Raw genomic sequence first — 13,493 nt, 5'->3', positions numbered from 1 at the left:
TGCATGTATGTCCGTCCAACGCAAAAACTCATGAACTGCTGGATGTATTAACCTGATTTTTGATGTAGTGATGCCATGATGCCATATATGGTGTAGATGTGCCGTTGTTAAAATAAACTTTTTAGTCTCATATATATGCAAATTAGGTCGAACAACCGGCGTAAAAGGTCAAAATCAATAACTCAGGAACTACTCATCTGATCATTGTTATATTTGATTCTTAGGTACCTTAGGCCCAACTCAGTTAAACATATAGAATTGATGTCAATATTTGATGCTTTCTATTTTTAATGAATTTTATTTCTTTTTTTTTTTTTGCCATTTTAGTAAAAATCTTTTTCTCTTAAACCAATGGTCGGATCGCTTCAAAACGTGGTGTGCAGGTGCCTTGTGATAACATCGATATTATGGCAAAATTTGCATATTTGTATTTTGGGGCAATTTTTGCCATTTTAGTTAAAAAAATCTTCTTTGAAACTGTGTATGCCATTACTTTCTAATTGGGTGTGCAGGTTCCTAGGAGTGACCTGAAGATGACTCGGTGAAATAAAGGCAAAATTTGCAAATTTGTGGTACTTTTTGCCATGCTTTCAAATTTTGTACACAGGTGAAATATAGTAGGTCATTCATTAAAAGTCAAGTACTGCCTGTGTGAATGAGCAGATTATGATTGTGCTGTTACAGGCTGAGGTGTTATTTCTAGGAATGATGCAATGTTAGACGGTAATTGATATTTAACCGAATTCGACTTACATTGTATGTAACTCTTGTACTGTATAAACCCTATCAATTCACCAAAAAAAGTAATTGAATTAGGAAATCAACAAAGCCAAAATAATTTTAGTGTAGAGTTAGTAGAAAGTTCAACATTTTGGACAGTTCATAGTGAAGATTGCATCAATGATAAGGCCCAAAAATTGTGCTGTTCTAATAACCCGACCAACTCTATTTATACCCGCCGATCCTAGACTTTTACAGCTACGTAGATGCAGAAGTGAAAAAAAGAAAGAAAGAATAAACCCGTCAAATCACGCATGCGAGAATATCACGCGAAAACTAGCTTGAAACCTATTACGTCATCCATCGTTGCACCTACGTTACAAAAAATATGGCAGGCAGCGATACGCAATACATGTACTGTACTGTTACGTACATTTGCAAATGTGATCATGGCAAGGCAAGATCGGGTTTTTTTGTCTGCTGTAAATCGGAAACGAACTTTCGAACAAATTCTTGATTAAAACCACCAAGGTTTTTCTGAATGTAAAACATCAGACATATATTTATCTACTGGACCATTGAGGTTCGGGAAGTCACGAGAGCAAATATTTGTGCAGTCTGTGAGTGATTGAGTTATTCAGGTAGGCATAGAGCGGAATCGAGTTTATTTCGGCCAAAAATAGTTAGAAAAGGGAGTTTTTTCGTGCGCAGTACAGACCGGGACCGCGATCGTCGGATTTCCCTATGAGAGCCAGCAGGGCTAACGCCGGTAATACGTAGCATCCATGCTACAATTAACTTCAACGTGAAGTAAATTTACTTTTGTTCTGAGCCACAGCGAAAGATGAGGCATTACGAGAGCCAAGAAAACATTTGATTCCTTTTAAGTTATGGTGGGCGACCGGCATTTTGCACCAAGGAAGACCAGCAGGTCTGAAACTGGACGTACTGTAAAAGTAAAATGTGCTGTCAAAGAAATATGATTCAGCCAGTTGCATTCAAACAGACATACTCGTCAACCAGTAGTCCAATCTAATGATAGAACTGTTAACAGCTACAGGATTTGAACCTCTGAAAAATGGGTAGTTAAAAATAAAAATATTTTGAACCTACCTACCCTACTTTTGAAACTTTCTAAGCCATGTTATCGGAACAGCACAATTTTTTGGCCTAATGAAAAATATCTTGACATTTTTTGTACAGTAAATATTATTCTGCATCAATGTATTGTGGAATATTGGTGCAAGTTGCTATCTTATACTGAGTTTTCATAAAGAAAAGAGAAAAAGATAATGATTTGATCATGCTTTGTGTATGAACTGCAGATTCCATTATGACTAGTACGCTTTTCAAAACAGACCTTCAATTTGCAAACATCCAAACTATAATTGAATGATGCAATTTGCAGCTCGAATGGTGCTTTAGAAATACTTTCACTTCGCAAACATCCAAATATCTCTGCTATAGATCTCTGACATATCAAGGTTACACGCCAAAAGGGTGCACAGAAAATGTGACATAATGAGACAATTCACTGTTGGTATGATGCTTTGCAAAAGAGACTTCCATTCTGTAATGCTTAGTTGTGTGCGGAAACGGCACAAGAATGAGACTGGGTGATGCTATTTGTGGCTGGTATGATGCATTTTATGCAAGTATGAGCCCGTGTTGAAATTCAAAAACACACTGACCCCCCACCCTTTCCATGGGGCACTTCAAAAACATGGTGACGCCCCCATCACCAAAGTAAAAACCCAGGTGATCCGCCCCCATATAGACCCGTCGCAGGCCCAGGATGAAGACAATAACAAGTCCCCTTGTGCCAATTAGGGAGCGTTCAGTTATTATTGTCGGTGGTGGACGGGCAAATTCTTCCTGTGCATCGGTCAAAATAAGTGAACCCCCTTATCATTTGATAAGTGACATATATTTACTTAATTGGAATAGGGTTGTTACAACTGGGGTGTGGACAAAAAAATTGACTTTAGAATTTCACCAATAATGTTCGTCGACTATACATGGGAGGCTATGATAAAATTGTGAATAATTTTTTTTTCCAATGAAAAACTTGCTCTACTTGTGTATATACTGGCGTAAAATAATTAACATAATTGTACTTGATTATAATGTGATGGTTAAAGGTGCACATTATGTGTACAAGAAATCTGATTTTGGAATTTCACTAAGAATCTCATCCACTAAGATGGGAGTCTATGAGGAAACTATGAATAATTTTTTTCCAATACAAATATTGGTTAACTTGTGTATTTATGTTCTATTGATTAGACTAGGGTGGTGACAAATTGATGCGTTCGCCTGAAATCGGATTTTGGAATTTCACCGAAATGTAGATTCACTGTACATGGTAGTCTATTAGGAAACTATGAATATTTTTTCAATGCAAAAATAGGTTATTCAGTGTATTTGTGTACCCTCGATTATTAATATTAATGTACTTGATTAGACTAGGGTGGTTACAAATGGATATGTGTGCAAGAAATTGGATTTTAGAATTTCATTGAAATGTTGATTCACTATACATGTTAGTCTATGAGGAAACTATGAATATTTCTTTCCAATACAAAACTATCTAAATCTGTATATATATAGACGTTTGATAATTCATTTTAAAGTGGTTAGTTAGACTAAAATGGTTAAAGTTGTTATGTATGCAAGAAATTGGATTTTGGACTTTCACCGAAATGTTGATTCACTATACATTGGAGTCTATGAGAAAACTATGAATAATTTTTTTACATTGCAAAACTAAATTAATTTGTTCTTTTATAGGTGTTAGATAATTGATACAAATGTATTTGATTTAAAAAGGGTATTTGAAATTTTAGATGTTGACAACAATTATGATATTTGAATTTCACCTAAAAGTATAATTTCACTTTTCGTAGTAACAGTAGTGTACAGGTAACTGTTAAATAATTTCCCTGACAAAACTTTCTATATCTTTTATTTGTAAGTAATAGGAATTGTTCATTGCCCTCAGTGAGCTCGATTTACAATAAGACGAGCCTCAGAGTTGCCAAGTCAAGATGTTCATGTGATAGATAATTATCCTTTTGTTTAGATTTACAGTTAAATGACTTCAGAGAATGAAATCATGCAGCTAATCATTTTTATCTCTCAGAATGTATCTGAACACTGAAACTGCTTTTTGACGAGACGGATACTTATGAAAATTATCTGATCCCCTCTGGGCTGTTTGAAAAATAAATCTTTGCAGATTTCAAATTAAGATGGCCACACTGGGTCTTGACAGCCCACCCCTGACCGTAATAACTGAACTCTCCCTCATGTGGTGGCGAAAGAGTATCGAGTGTTGAATTGTACTTGATTGAGTCGTTCAAAATACGACTTTTCTATGGTAAGCGATATCTTATTGCTAGTTTTTAGTTTGACTTTCAACGAAAAGATCATGTCGTACATTAAAGAGGGGTTCAAAAATTCGACTTTTATAGTTCGTTTAGGTAGCTAAATCCAAGTGCTCGTTTTGAGTTTTATACTATCGAAAAATCGTGCCTTGCTCAAATATTCCATATCAACAAAGTGTGAACTGCTTGTTTCAGAGTTTGAGTATCAATATAATCGATATTTCAAAACCTGACAGTGGATTCCCACTTAATCCGTAGGGAGTGAACATAGGACACACAAACAATGACATTTTGCTCGACGATGAGGGCAGATGTCGCCGATTCCATCATCATAAATATCATGACAATGCTCTATTGTTTCTGTCAGAATATGGGTTTACCCCGGAGAGTCTTATGCATACCAATTAACGACCATCTATGAATCAATAAATAATCCAGAGGAGTCCTATAAGTTCACAGGGTCTTAGATTTGAGCGAGTATGATTAAAAAAAATAACAAACAATAATGTAATATATAATGTTGATAGCAGTACACACTTATGTTAGTATTTGCATAAAGTATAATAGAATGTGCGTTCGGATTGTTCAGTTGTAACTCTGTTACATGTCATATTTTCCTGCAATAATCAAAAGTCGAATTATCGGCACCTTAATAAGTTAAAGGCGGAGCCTCCTTTTAAAAGGACGCGAAGCTACTGCGGCGTTCATTGTGTAAGTGGACACGAAACCGGCAACACGCGGGCACACGCTCCAGAAAATGCCATTTTTTAGTTTTTTTCCGGCTGCAAAAACGCAGACAGACTGTCAAGCGGTCAGCGCGAAGCTGCTGCTGATTGAACTCTGTGGTTATATTCAAATTATAACGCGACTGGAAGACAATTTTTAGGAAATTCGAGCGTTGGTGGGGAATCAATGACCATTGGCGATTTGAACCGACAGTCAATCAAACGCTAGTGTAAATTGTGTTTGTAGATTAGCGAAGATGACAAAAGGCTGAGATCAATTTGTGTTATTAAGGTAATAGAAATCAAACATCGTACTGGCCAAGTGTTTGACTAGGAGGAGAACTCCACTAATGCGAGAACCTGGGATTGAAAATTGCGGCTTTAACTAATCTTGTTTTTCTGTTACTGTATTCTTTTTGCACTAATACAGAAAGCATATGGGAAACAAAGCCTTGATAGTTGGCCATAATTGGGGAGGTCCATTACAGGGAGGTATAACTGATGCTGTTCATTTATTGGCACGTCTTCTACGGGAATTGGGAATAGCTGTATACTGCACCACTCTAACAGCTACTGAAGACGAAATTAAGGAAGCAAGAGAATATGGAGTGGAGCTCATAGCACCGTCGCCCGTTAAAAGGTTCAAGGTTAGAGGTGGAAAACCCGATCCTGATTGGCTGTACCACCATAAAGATTACTTTCCGAATTTGAAAGAGTTGGCCAATGTCAGATTTGTTTTCGGCTTCGGAATGATAACGTCGGAGGCAGCTTTTGAAATTGAAAGAGATGTCTTTCCCAAGGCAGCATTCTACTTGATAAATCTATTCGGCAGGGACGTTATTACCCCTGTCGTTGCTAGTTGTGGTGCTCCAGAGCTTGAATTGCGCCGAGAGAGTCTGTGCAAAGAAGCTGAAGATTCACGCTACGTGTTCTCTGTTGGTGGCAGTACTTTCAGAGAGTACAAAAAAATGTACAAAACATCTCCAAACATCAAACACTACAGGTTATCTCCGATCATAGATGAAAGTCATTTCCAGATTCCTTCCCCAGACCCTGTCGATGATGATGACGAATTTCAAATTCTTTCATTGTTTCAAGAACATGAATTAGAATATCTTACAAAAGACAGCGTTATCGTGAAAGCTATGAATGCGGTTGCAGTTTCCTTCAAAGAGAATTGTAAGCCACCACCCAAATGGAGAATTCTGGGAGTACCAAAGCGCTGGGAATCTGATCTTAAAGACCGGATGGATCCACATCCCAAGTTGAAAGTCGTTCTTGCTCGAATGCCATCAGCTAAAGTCTTAAATGATGAAATCGGCCGTTCAAATCTTGTCCTTCTTCCTCCAGCTTCTGTACATTATGTCAACCTAACACTTGCAGCTATGTCTGCTGCCGTTCCTGTAATTATTCCTGAGGAATCAATAAGTCATAATCTCATCAAGAAACATTTCTCTGATCACGAAGAAGAGCTCGTCGTAAATATGAGTGATGAAAATACTTTGAAGGAGGCTATTTTAAAATTCTTGTGCAAGTATGAGATTGCCCTTGAGCGGGCGAACACAATAAAAAATACAATACAAAACAACATACAGCAGGAACTAGATAAGATAAACAATGATTTCTTTCAAGTAGTGAGGGATGATGCGAAGACCAATAGTGGAAAAGACCCGGTATCTTCTGAGGAGAAAATAAAAGGTATAGATTTTTGCTCACGTGTTTACACACGTGAGCATATGTCGTAGCGATGTCTGTCTGTCTGTCTGTCTGTCTGTGTGTCTGTCTGTTTGTCTGTCTATCTGTCTGCCCGTCTGTCTGTGCGCTAGATATCTCAAAAACGGCTTATCAGATCAAAACTAAATTTGGTATATAGATTAACTTTGCAAATGGCAAGAACTCATTAGTTTTTGGTGGGTGTGGCTTGCTTACTTTTTGTTAATTTTCATAATTAATGATTTTAGAAATAATCAGTAAACATTGAGAACGACTGCACAATTTGATGAGACGTGCTATAAATGTTGATCACACCAAGATATATTCGCAATGGGAACCATTAAGGGCTGACATGAAAGATAGTTGCTAATTTGCATATTTAATGAACTTTCCTAATTAGTGATATATACCTGAATTAGCTTGACCAAAGTTGATGAAACTTGTCATGCACATTGAAGATACTATGACACAACATTATTGAAAGTCATTAAGCATTATAACTTCAACCAATTCCTAATTTGCATATTTAATGAACTTTCCTAATTAGTTATATATACATCTGAATCGACTCGACCAAAGTTGATGAAACTTGCTATGTACATTGAAGATACTATGATATCACATAATTATTTTACTTCAGTCAATTCCTTATTTGCATATTTAATGAACCTTCTTAATTAGGGATACTTATCTGAATTGACGAGACCAAAGTTGACGCAACTTGCTATTTATATAATAACGATACTATGATACAACATTATTGAAAGTCATTAAGCATTGTTTCTTCAGCCAATTCCTAATTCACATTTTCAATGATCTTTTGTAATTACAGATATATACTGGGATTTACTTGATCAAAGTTGGCAAAACATGCTATGTACATTGATGATTATACCAGGTTAAAACAATATTGAATGTAGTTTCACATTTTAATGTCAGCTAATTTATAATTTGCATATCTAATGAGCTTTCAAAGTTTGGTATATATGGCTTGAAGGACTTGGCCAGAGGTAATTACATTTGCTATATAAAGTCGTGATACGATGACAGCAGTCAAAGAAATTTAATAATTTTATTTCAGCTAATTACATAATATTTTAATACCTCATGGCCTTTCAGAATTGATGTGGTGAATATTGTTCATTATGTTGATCATAACACTTTCAATGAAGTTGAAAACATGTGGAAAAAGTTCAAATTCACACATAATTACTGCAATATACAATGAAACACGTGAGCATTTTCAGTTCATATCTGGTCTATGTTGATTATGTGAATTCAACATCAAAAATATTTAAACAAGCAAGGCCTTACTTGACCGTCTCCTTGTGTAATAACATGTCTTCTTTACATTGCTTCAAGCCAATGCACTTGCACAGGTTCACTCAAACTTTAATATTTTAGTGTGTTTGCTGCAATGATTTTTATTCTTATTGCCATGCACATATGAGAGATATGTGAGACATTTTATGTTTATTTATTTGTCCCTAGGTACTCGTGAAGAAGATGATGAAACCAAAGAAGCAGGGTCACGATCCATTTCAAAGAAAATGAAATTGCAGGGGGGTGATCAATGTAGGTTTTATCTCCGTCATCTCACTTTGTAAAAAAACTAATTCTGACACTTCAAATACTGGTAATCGGACAAATACAATATATTAGTAAGGTTTATTGATGTGGTATTAGAATTAATTTCAACGGGTGCTAAAACTAACCTTGTCCATTATATTTTTATACACAGTGTTTACACATAATGGATGTTTTCCTTTCATATCAACATTTCAAGGTGACATGAAGGTGAAGGTACGAGTGAGCGAAGTCGTTCCAGAAAGTGGAAGAACAGTTGTGGAAGTCGAGAGAGGTTTCTATGAAAGTGAGGAAGTGAAGAAGAAGACTAAAGAAGTTCGGCAGACACTTGATGGGCAGCATGATGAGATGAAAGTGAAGGACGTTGGTAATGAAAGTATTTCCTATACAATGTCCTGTCAGTCATTAGATGCACTGGAATGCCTATTGGGACTGTATGAGAATGGTAAACTGCAGGATCTGATGGAAGATGAGTTCCTGACTGATGAACTCCTTGATAAAATTGGAGCCTTTTATCTGGCAATTGACGTGACTATTGACTATGAAGAGTACTTCATGTGCAGACAGGAGCTGATCCAAAAACATGGTAAATAGACAAATCATTCCATGCCTTCTCCTGTGTGAATCATATCCATGTAACATTTGTAAGATTTCTATGTAATGTTTATGTATGTTTTCAATTGGTACGCTCGCATAGAAGTCTTTAAAATGGTGTGGTCAGAGTTCATAATTTCTTATTTTACCTCGTTAGCCATGAAAATTATAACATCGTTTATCCCAAGTGAAACGTTTTGTAATTACAATAGGCAGTATTTTTGCATTCTGACAATTCATGAATATTATTACATATTGGAAAGTCTCCTTTGTGTACAAAGAGGAAAACTATTAAATGCATGTATGTAGTTGTGAGCTCCTAATTGCTGTCACTACTGTTGTTGAAAAACTTTAAAAATGATGATTGTTTTCAGGAGCATAGCATCTTTGTGTAAGTTTCAAATTTTTTTTTGTAGACAACAATATGGAAAAGTTTGACTGAAATTCAGAAAACGACTTGCGAATATTTTCCCTATAAAATGACTTAAAATGGCACTTTGTTGATGTAAGAGACATTTCAGCATTTTCTCGAAATGTGGGGTATCCAGTTAAAAGGGAGATTGAAAGTAATGATATGCGATTGACTTCTCTTTTACCAACTATTACATCTGTGAAAAAAGTGGGCCCATAGTGACAACATTCATTTGTTCTCACTCAGTATTGATATAACAACCAAAAATCAGTTTTCCCGCTCAGAATTGTACTCATGCAAATATTGCAAATGTTTCCATCTCCCTATATATGTTTTGATCGCACTTTTGCAAGATACTTCACTTCGGTCTTCATCTAGGGATACCTTCGCATAGTGATAAGCAGCCAATAGATCATGGGACAACTAAATCTGCAGACAAGCCACTCAGAAGAGTAAACAAAGCAAGAGAACTCCTGAAGGCTTTTCAAAGGGAGGGAGATGACGTGACTGAGAGTCAGATAAACATACTTGACCAACTTTTGCATGAGAAGGAAAAGATGAGACAGGCGACGCACCAGAAATCTCTCCCGCAGGTTTTGGTAGAACCGGAACGTGATGGCAAAGGTCTGTTGAATGGATAGCGCCTAACATACCTGGATGGAGCGATCCAGGACAAGTATTTGTCCCTTTCATTGTCCATTGTATTTTGAACAAACAACACAATGTTTGAAAGGGATAAATACTTGTCCTGGGTCGCAGAAAATAATTACTTCAAAGGGGCAACGAGTTCACCCCTTTAAAGTAATTATTTTCTGAAAGTCTAGATATTGCTGAATGCTATGATTTATATTTTGTAGTCGTTGTCGAACAAGCATAACATAACAGAAAATTTCAAACTCCCAAAAATAATAATAATTTAATTCTTAAAAGAAATGCACTACACATACGTCTCAGTGCCTTTAACACAACAAACAAAACAAAAGACAAAAACAAAAATCCATTACAAGAGTCACAAGTGGAAAAAGTCCAAAAATCCAAAAGTAAATGAAAAAAGTAAAAATTCAATAAAACGCATTAAAAAGCAGGCAAGCAAGCAAACTGACCCGTACAAGACTTGTATGGAATAAAAAAACAAAAACAAAAAAAAACCATTTTTTCCCTTCCAAACTACTTTTCCCTTCCCCTATACAAACGCTGCATTCCATGTAGCAATTTTACAAAGTGCCTGCGATTTTTGTAAGGGAGTCTTAATTATGTTCAGTAAATTGAAAATTATCTGACTAGTGACTGGTCAGCGATGGAAAATGTTCGAAAGTCCTTAACGAAAAAAGTACAGTAGTCGAAATAATTCTGGGACACACTCTATGGGTTCATTATGTTGTAAATCGTTGGTGCTAGTTTCGATCTGAAACACTCAGCGTTTATTCATGGAAGGTAAAAACTGATTTTTAAAGATTATGCAAGCATGATCGTTATGTAAACAATAACTACAAAACATCAATCACAGCATTAACCAATAGGTTTTCCGAAAATATGCAACGTGAATGTGGTTACGAGCTTAATTTTTGCAGATAAATAATTGCTTGGAAGTGTCTAATACTTGTCCTGCACCCTTAAACATCTCACTTTGTGTAAGCAACGGGCCTGCCTCTAGTCACCCTTCCACTCTGCCAGTGTAAGAACGGCGTTTTTGAGATATATTTGTCCGCAGCCCTTTCATAATTTCACAAATAATTGATGATGAGTATATTGTTGAATCTGGCTACACACCGTAAGCAGATGATTGATTTTCAGTGACAATGAGATACCTGAATTTTCCCGAACACGACTGGATAGGTCGACAAGAATCTGTGTAGTAAAGTTGGAGTTGTGTTACAGGGAGGGAGGCCTGGGACAGTATCTTTTTTTATTTGTGTGGGGAAGGACGCGAATCAAACATGGATCATTAGTGCTAATGATGTCCTTCTGTTTTGTACACACTTAAGTGCAATTTTTTCTAAAAATCACAGTTGTTAGAGAAAAAAACAATCGAACAAAACAACGAGCTGAGGTGACATGTTTCACATTCTGATCTTTAGAAGATTTATGTGACGGTCGTGCGACATGTTCTCACGAATAATTTTGCTGTGGGATTTGATTAATTCCAGGCAAGACTTTGAAGTTTCTCAAATTACCACGCCAAGGTCCTGTAACAAGTGTTGCTGGTAAAAATTCTTCGTACCCCTGTTTTATATTTTGAAATTTCCGATGCAACATGCCCTATGGACGCATCAAATCTCCAGTTTTCTGTTTTGCTGAAGTGCGAATTTAGCGAAATCACTTTCCAAATATTAAACACTTTTACAATTTGATAACTATTGCCTTTGTACAGATTCTTCGTTGGCGTTTCAGCAACAAAGACCTTCAGATGACTCTGAATCCACACAGATGACCGATGTACATCTACTGACAGATGAAGAGATAGAACAGAAGAATGAAGAACTCGAGGCCAAAGTCAACGAACTCATGATAAGTAGTGGGATTGGAAGGTCAAGGTATAGAGAAAGGGGGCAAGGACGAGACATTGGAAAAGCTTTGGCAATGGAGGGGGCCAGAGAGGAGGAAAGTAAATTAAACCCACTTCTAAATGAGTTTCTACACGTGAAGTCGCAGACGCAAGACCATGAGACCTACAATCCTGAACTGGTGATGAAAACTGAGAAGATATCAGCGTATGCAGACCACATCGTTAGTGATGCTGAAATCCCCGAAGAAACAAAGGAAGTGTACCTGGATGTGAGACGGGTTGAGAAAGGTTAGTTTGAAAATTAGAATTTTAATCTACAGTTTTGTGATCAATTTCCACAGTCTTTCGATTAAACAGCTGCAACGGCAAAAATCTACCTTTATCCTGACATATAAGCTGGAATATTTGGTATGCACATTAACAAATTCCAACTATAGTGCCATGGTAACACGTCAGTTTGCGATAACAGAAGAATCAGTCATAAAATTAACGCTTTTGTGGTCAGTTGTCAGTGGGAGCCAGCCAGCAGACTTTGAGATGTCGGAAACATAATGGGTGTTTACAAGAAAAGACGCCATCTTAAAGCACAGGGTACAGGGGAAAGTCCCCTGGGGTGGGGAGGAAGGTGTTTTTTGTGCAACGGTTTACCTTATTTGATTGTATTAATTTTGACTGTGATATTTCAAATAAAGAGTTCAACTCTACACCGTCTGACTGCTTTATCATTACCGACAAGTCCTTATCTCCTCTCCAACTTGTGTATACACCACTGTGCTCCGAAAACATTGCCAACTTGCTAATCCGCTGTCCGTATCAGCGGATTAAGTGATTGAGTCAACACCACAGCCGTCCCACACGCAACGGAGCACAGTGGTGTATACACAAGTTGGAGAGGAGATAAGGACTTGTCGGTAATGATAAAGCAGTCAGACGGTGTAGAGTTGAACTCTTTATTTGAAATATCACAGTCAAAATTAATAAAATCAAATAAGGTAAACCGTTGCACAAAAAACACCTTCCTCCCCACCCCAGGGAACTTTCCCCTGTACCCTGTGCTTAAAGCCGCACTTTTCAATCCCAGGTTCTCGCATTAGTTGAGTTCTCCTCCCAGTCAAACACATGGCCAGTAAGATGTTTGATTTCTATAACATTAATTACACAAACTGATCTCAATCTTTTGTCACCTTTTGCTAATCCTGCAAAAAGAGCTTATGTAACCGTTTGATTGACGGTCGGTTCAAATTGCCAACGGTCATTTATTCCCCAGCACCATACTCGAATTTCCTTACAAAACGTCTTCCAGTCACGTCAGAATTGAATATAACCACAGGGTTCGATCGGCAGCAGCTTCGTGCTGACCGTTTGGCAGTCTGTCAGCATTTTTGCGGTCGGAAAAAACTAAAAAGTGGCATTTTCTGGAGCGTGTGCCCTCATATCGCCTGTTTGGTGTCCACTTACACAATGAACGCCGCCATAGGTTGGCGCCCTTTTAAAGGGAGGCTCCGCCTTTAAGTACACAATTACAATGTGGAGATGAAAATGATAACATTTTTGTAACTGCTACGATTTGACCCATGCCAAAAACGAAACAGCAGAATCATACTCCCTGCCCACCCATTCAAACTTTGCAAGTTTCAGGTTGAGCAGTAGAGTGAGTGAAATTTCCGATGTGCTAAGGCAAACCAGATATGAACTGAAAATGCTCACGTGTTTCATTATATATTGAAGTTAGGTGTAAATTTGAACCTTTGCCACATGTTTGCAACTTCATTGAAATTATTATGATCAACATAATGAACTATAATCACGCCGATTAATTCTAAAAGGTCATGAAGTATACAAATATGTAA

The 13,493-nt window shown here is 37.1% G+C and overlaps 2 protein-coding genes across 2 annotated transcripts in view; both read left to right on the top strand.

Moving 5' to 3' along the window:
* The window catches only part of LOC139127247 (uncharacterized), a 236,651-nt gene that overhangs the window by 111,067 nt on the left and 112,091 nt on the right, over positions 1-13,493 (top strand). The window lies entirely within an intron of this gene.
* Positions 1-13,493, top strand: part of LOC139127285 (uncharacterized) — a 50,925-nt gene that overhangs the window by 5,399 nt on the left and 32,033 nt on the right. Inside the window, exons 2-6 of the mRNA XM_070693198.1 lie at positions 5,262-6,529; positions 8,036-8,119; positions 8,331-8,717; positions 9,516-9,761; positions 11,509-11,931. Of these exons, the coding sequence (XP_070549299.1) occupies positions 5,262-6,529; positions 8,036-8,119; positions 8,331-8,717; positions 9,516-9,761; positions 11,509-11,931 (2,408 nt within the window). The remainder of the gene's footprint in view (positions 1-5,261; positions 6,530-8,035; positions 8,120-8,330; positions 8,718-9,515; positions 9,762-11,508; positions 11,932-13,493) is intronic.

This window comes from Ptychodera flava, unplaced genomic scaffold, assembly GCF_041260155.1.
Source record: "Ptychodera flava strain L36383 unplaced genomic scaffold, AS_Pfla_20210202 Scaffold_30__1_contigs__length_3116999_pilon, whole genome shotgun sequence".
NCBI lineage: Eukaryota > Metazoa > Hemichordata > Enteropneusta > Ptychoderidae > Ptychodera > Ptychodera flava.
This window is presented reverse-complemented; position numbering and strand designations above follow the sequence as displayed.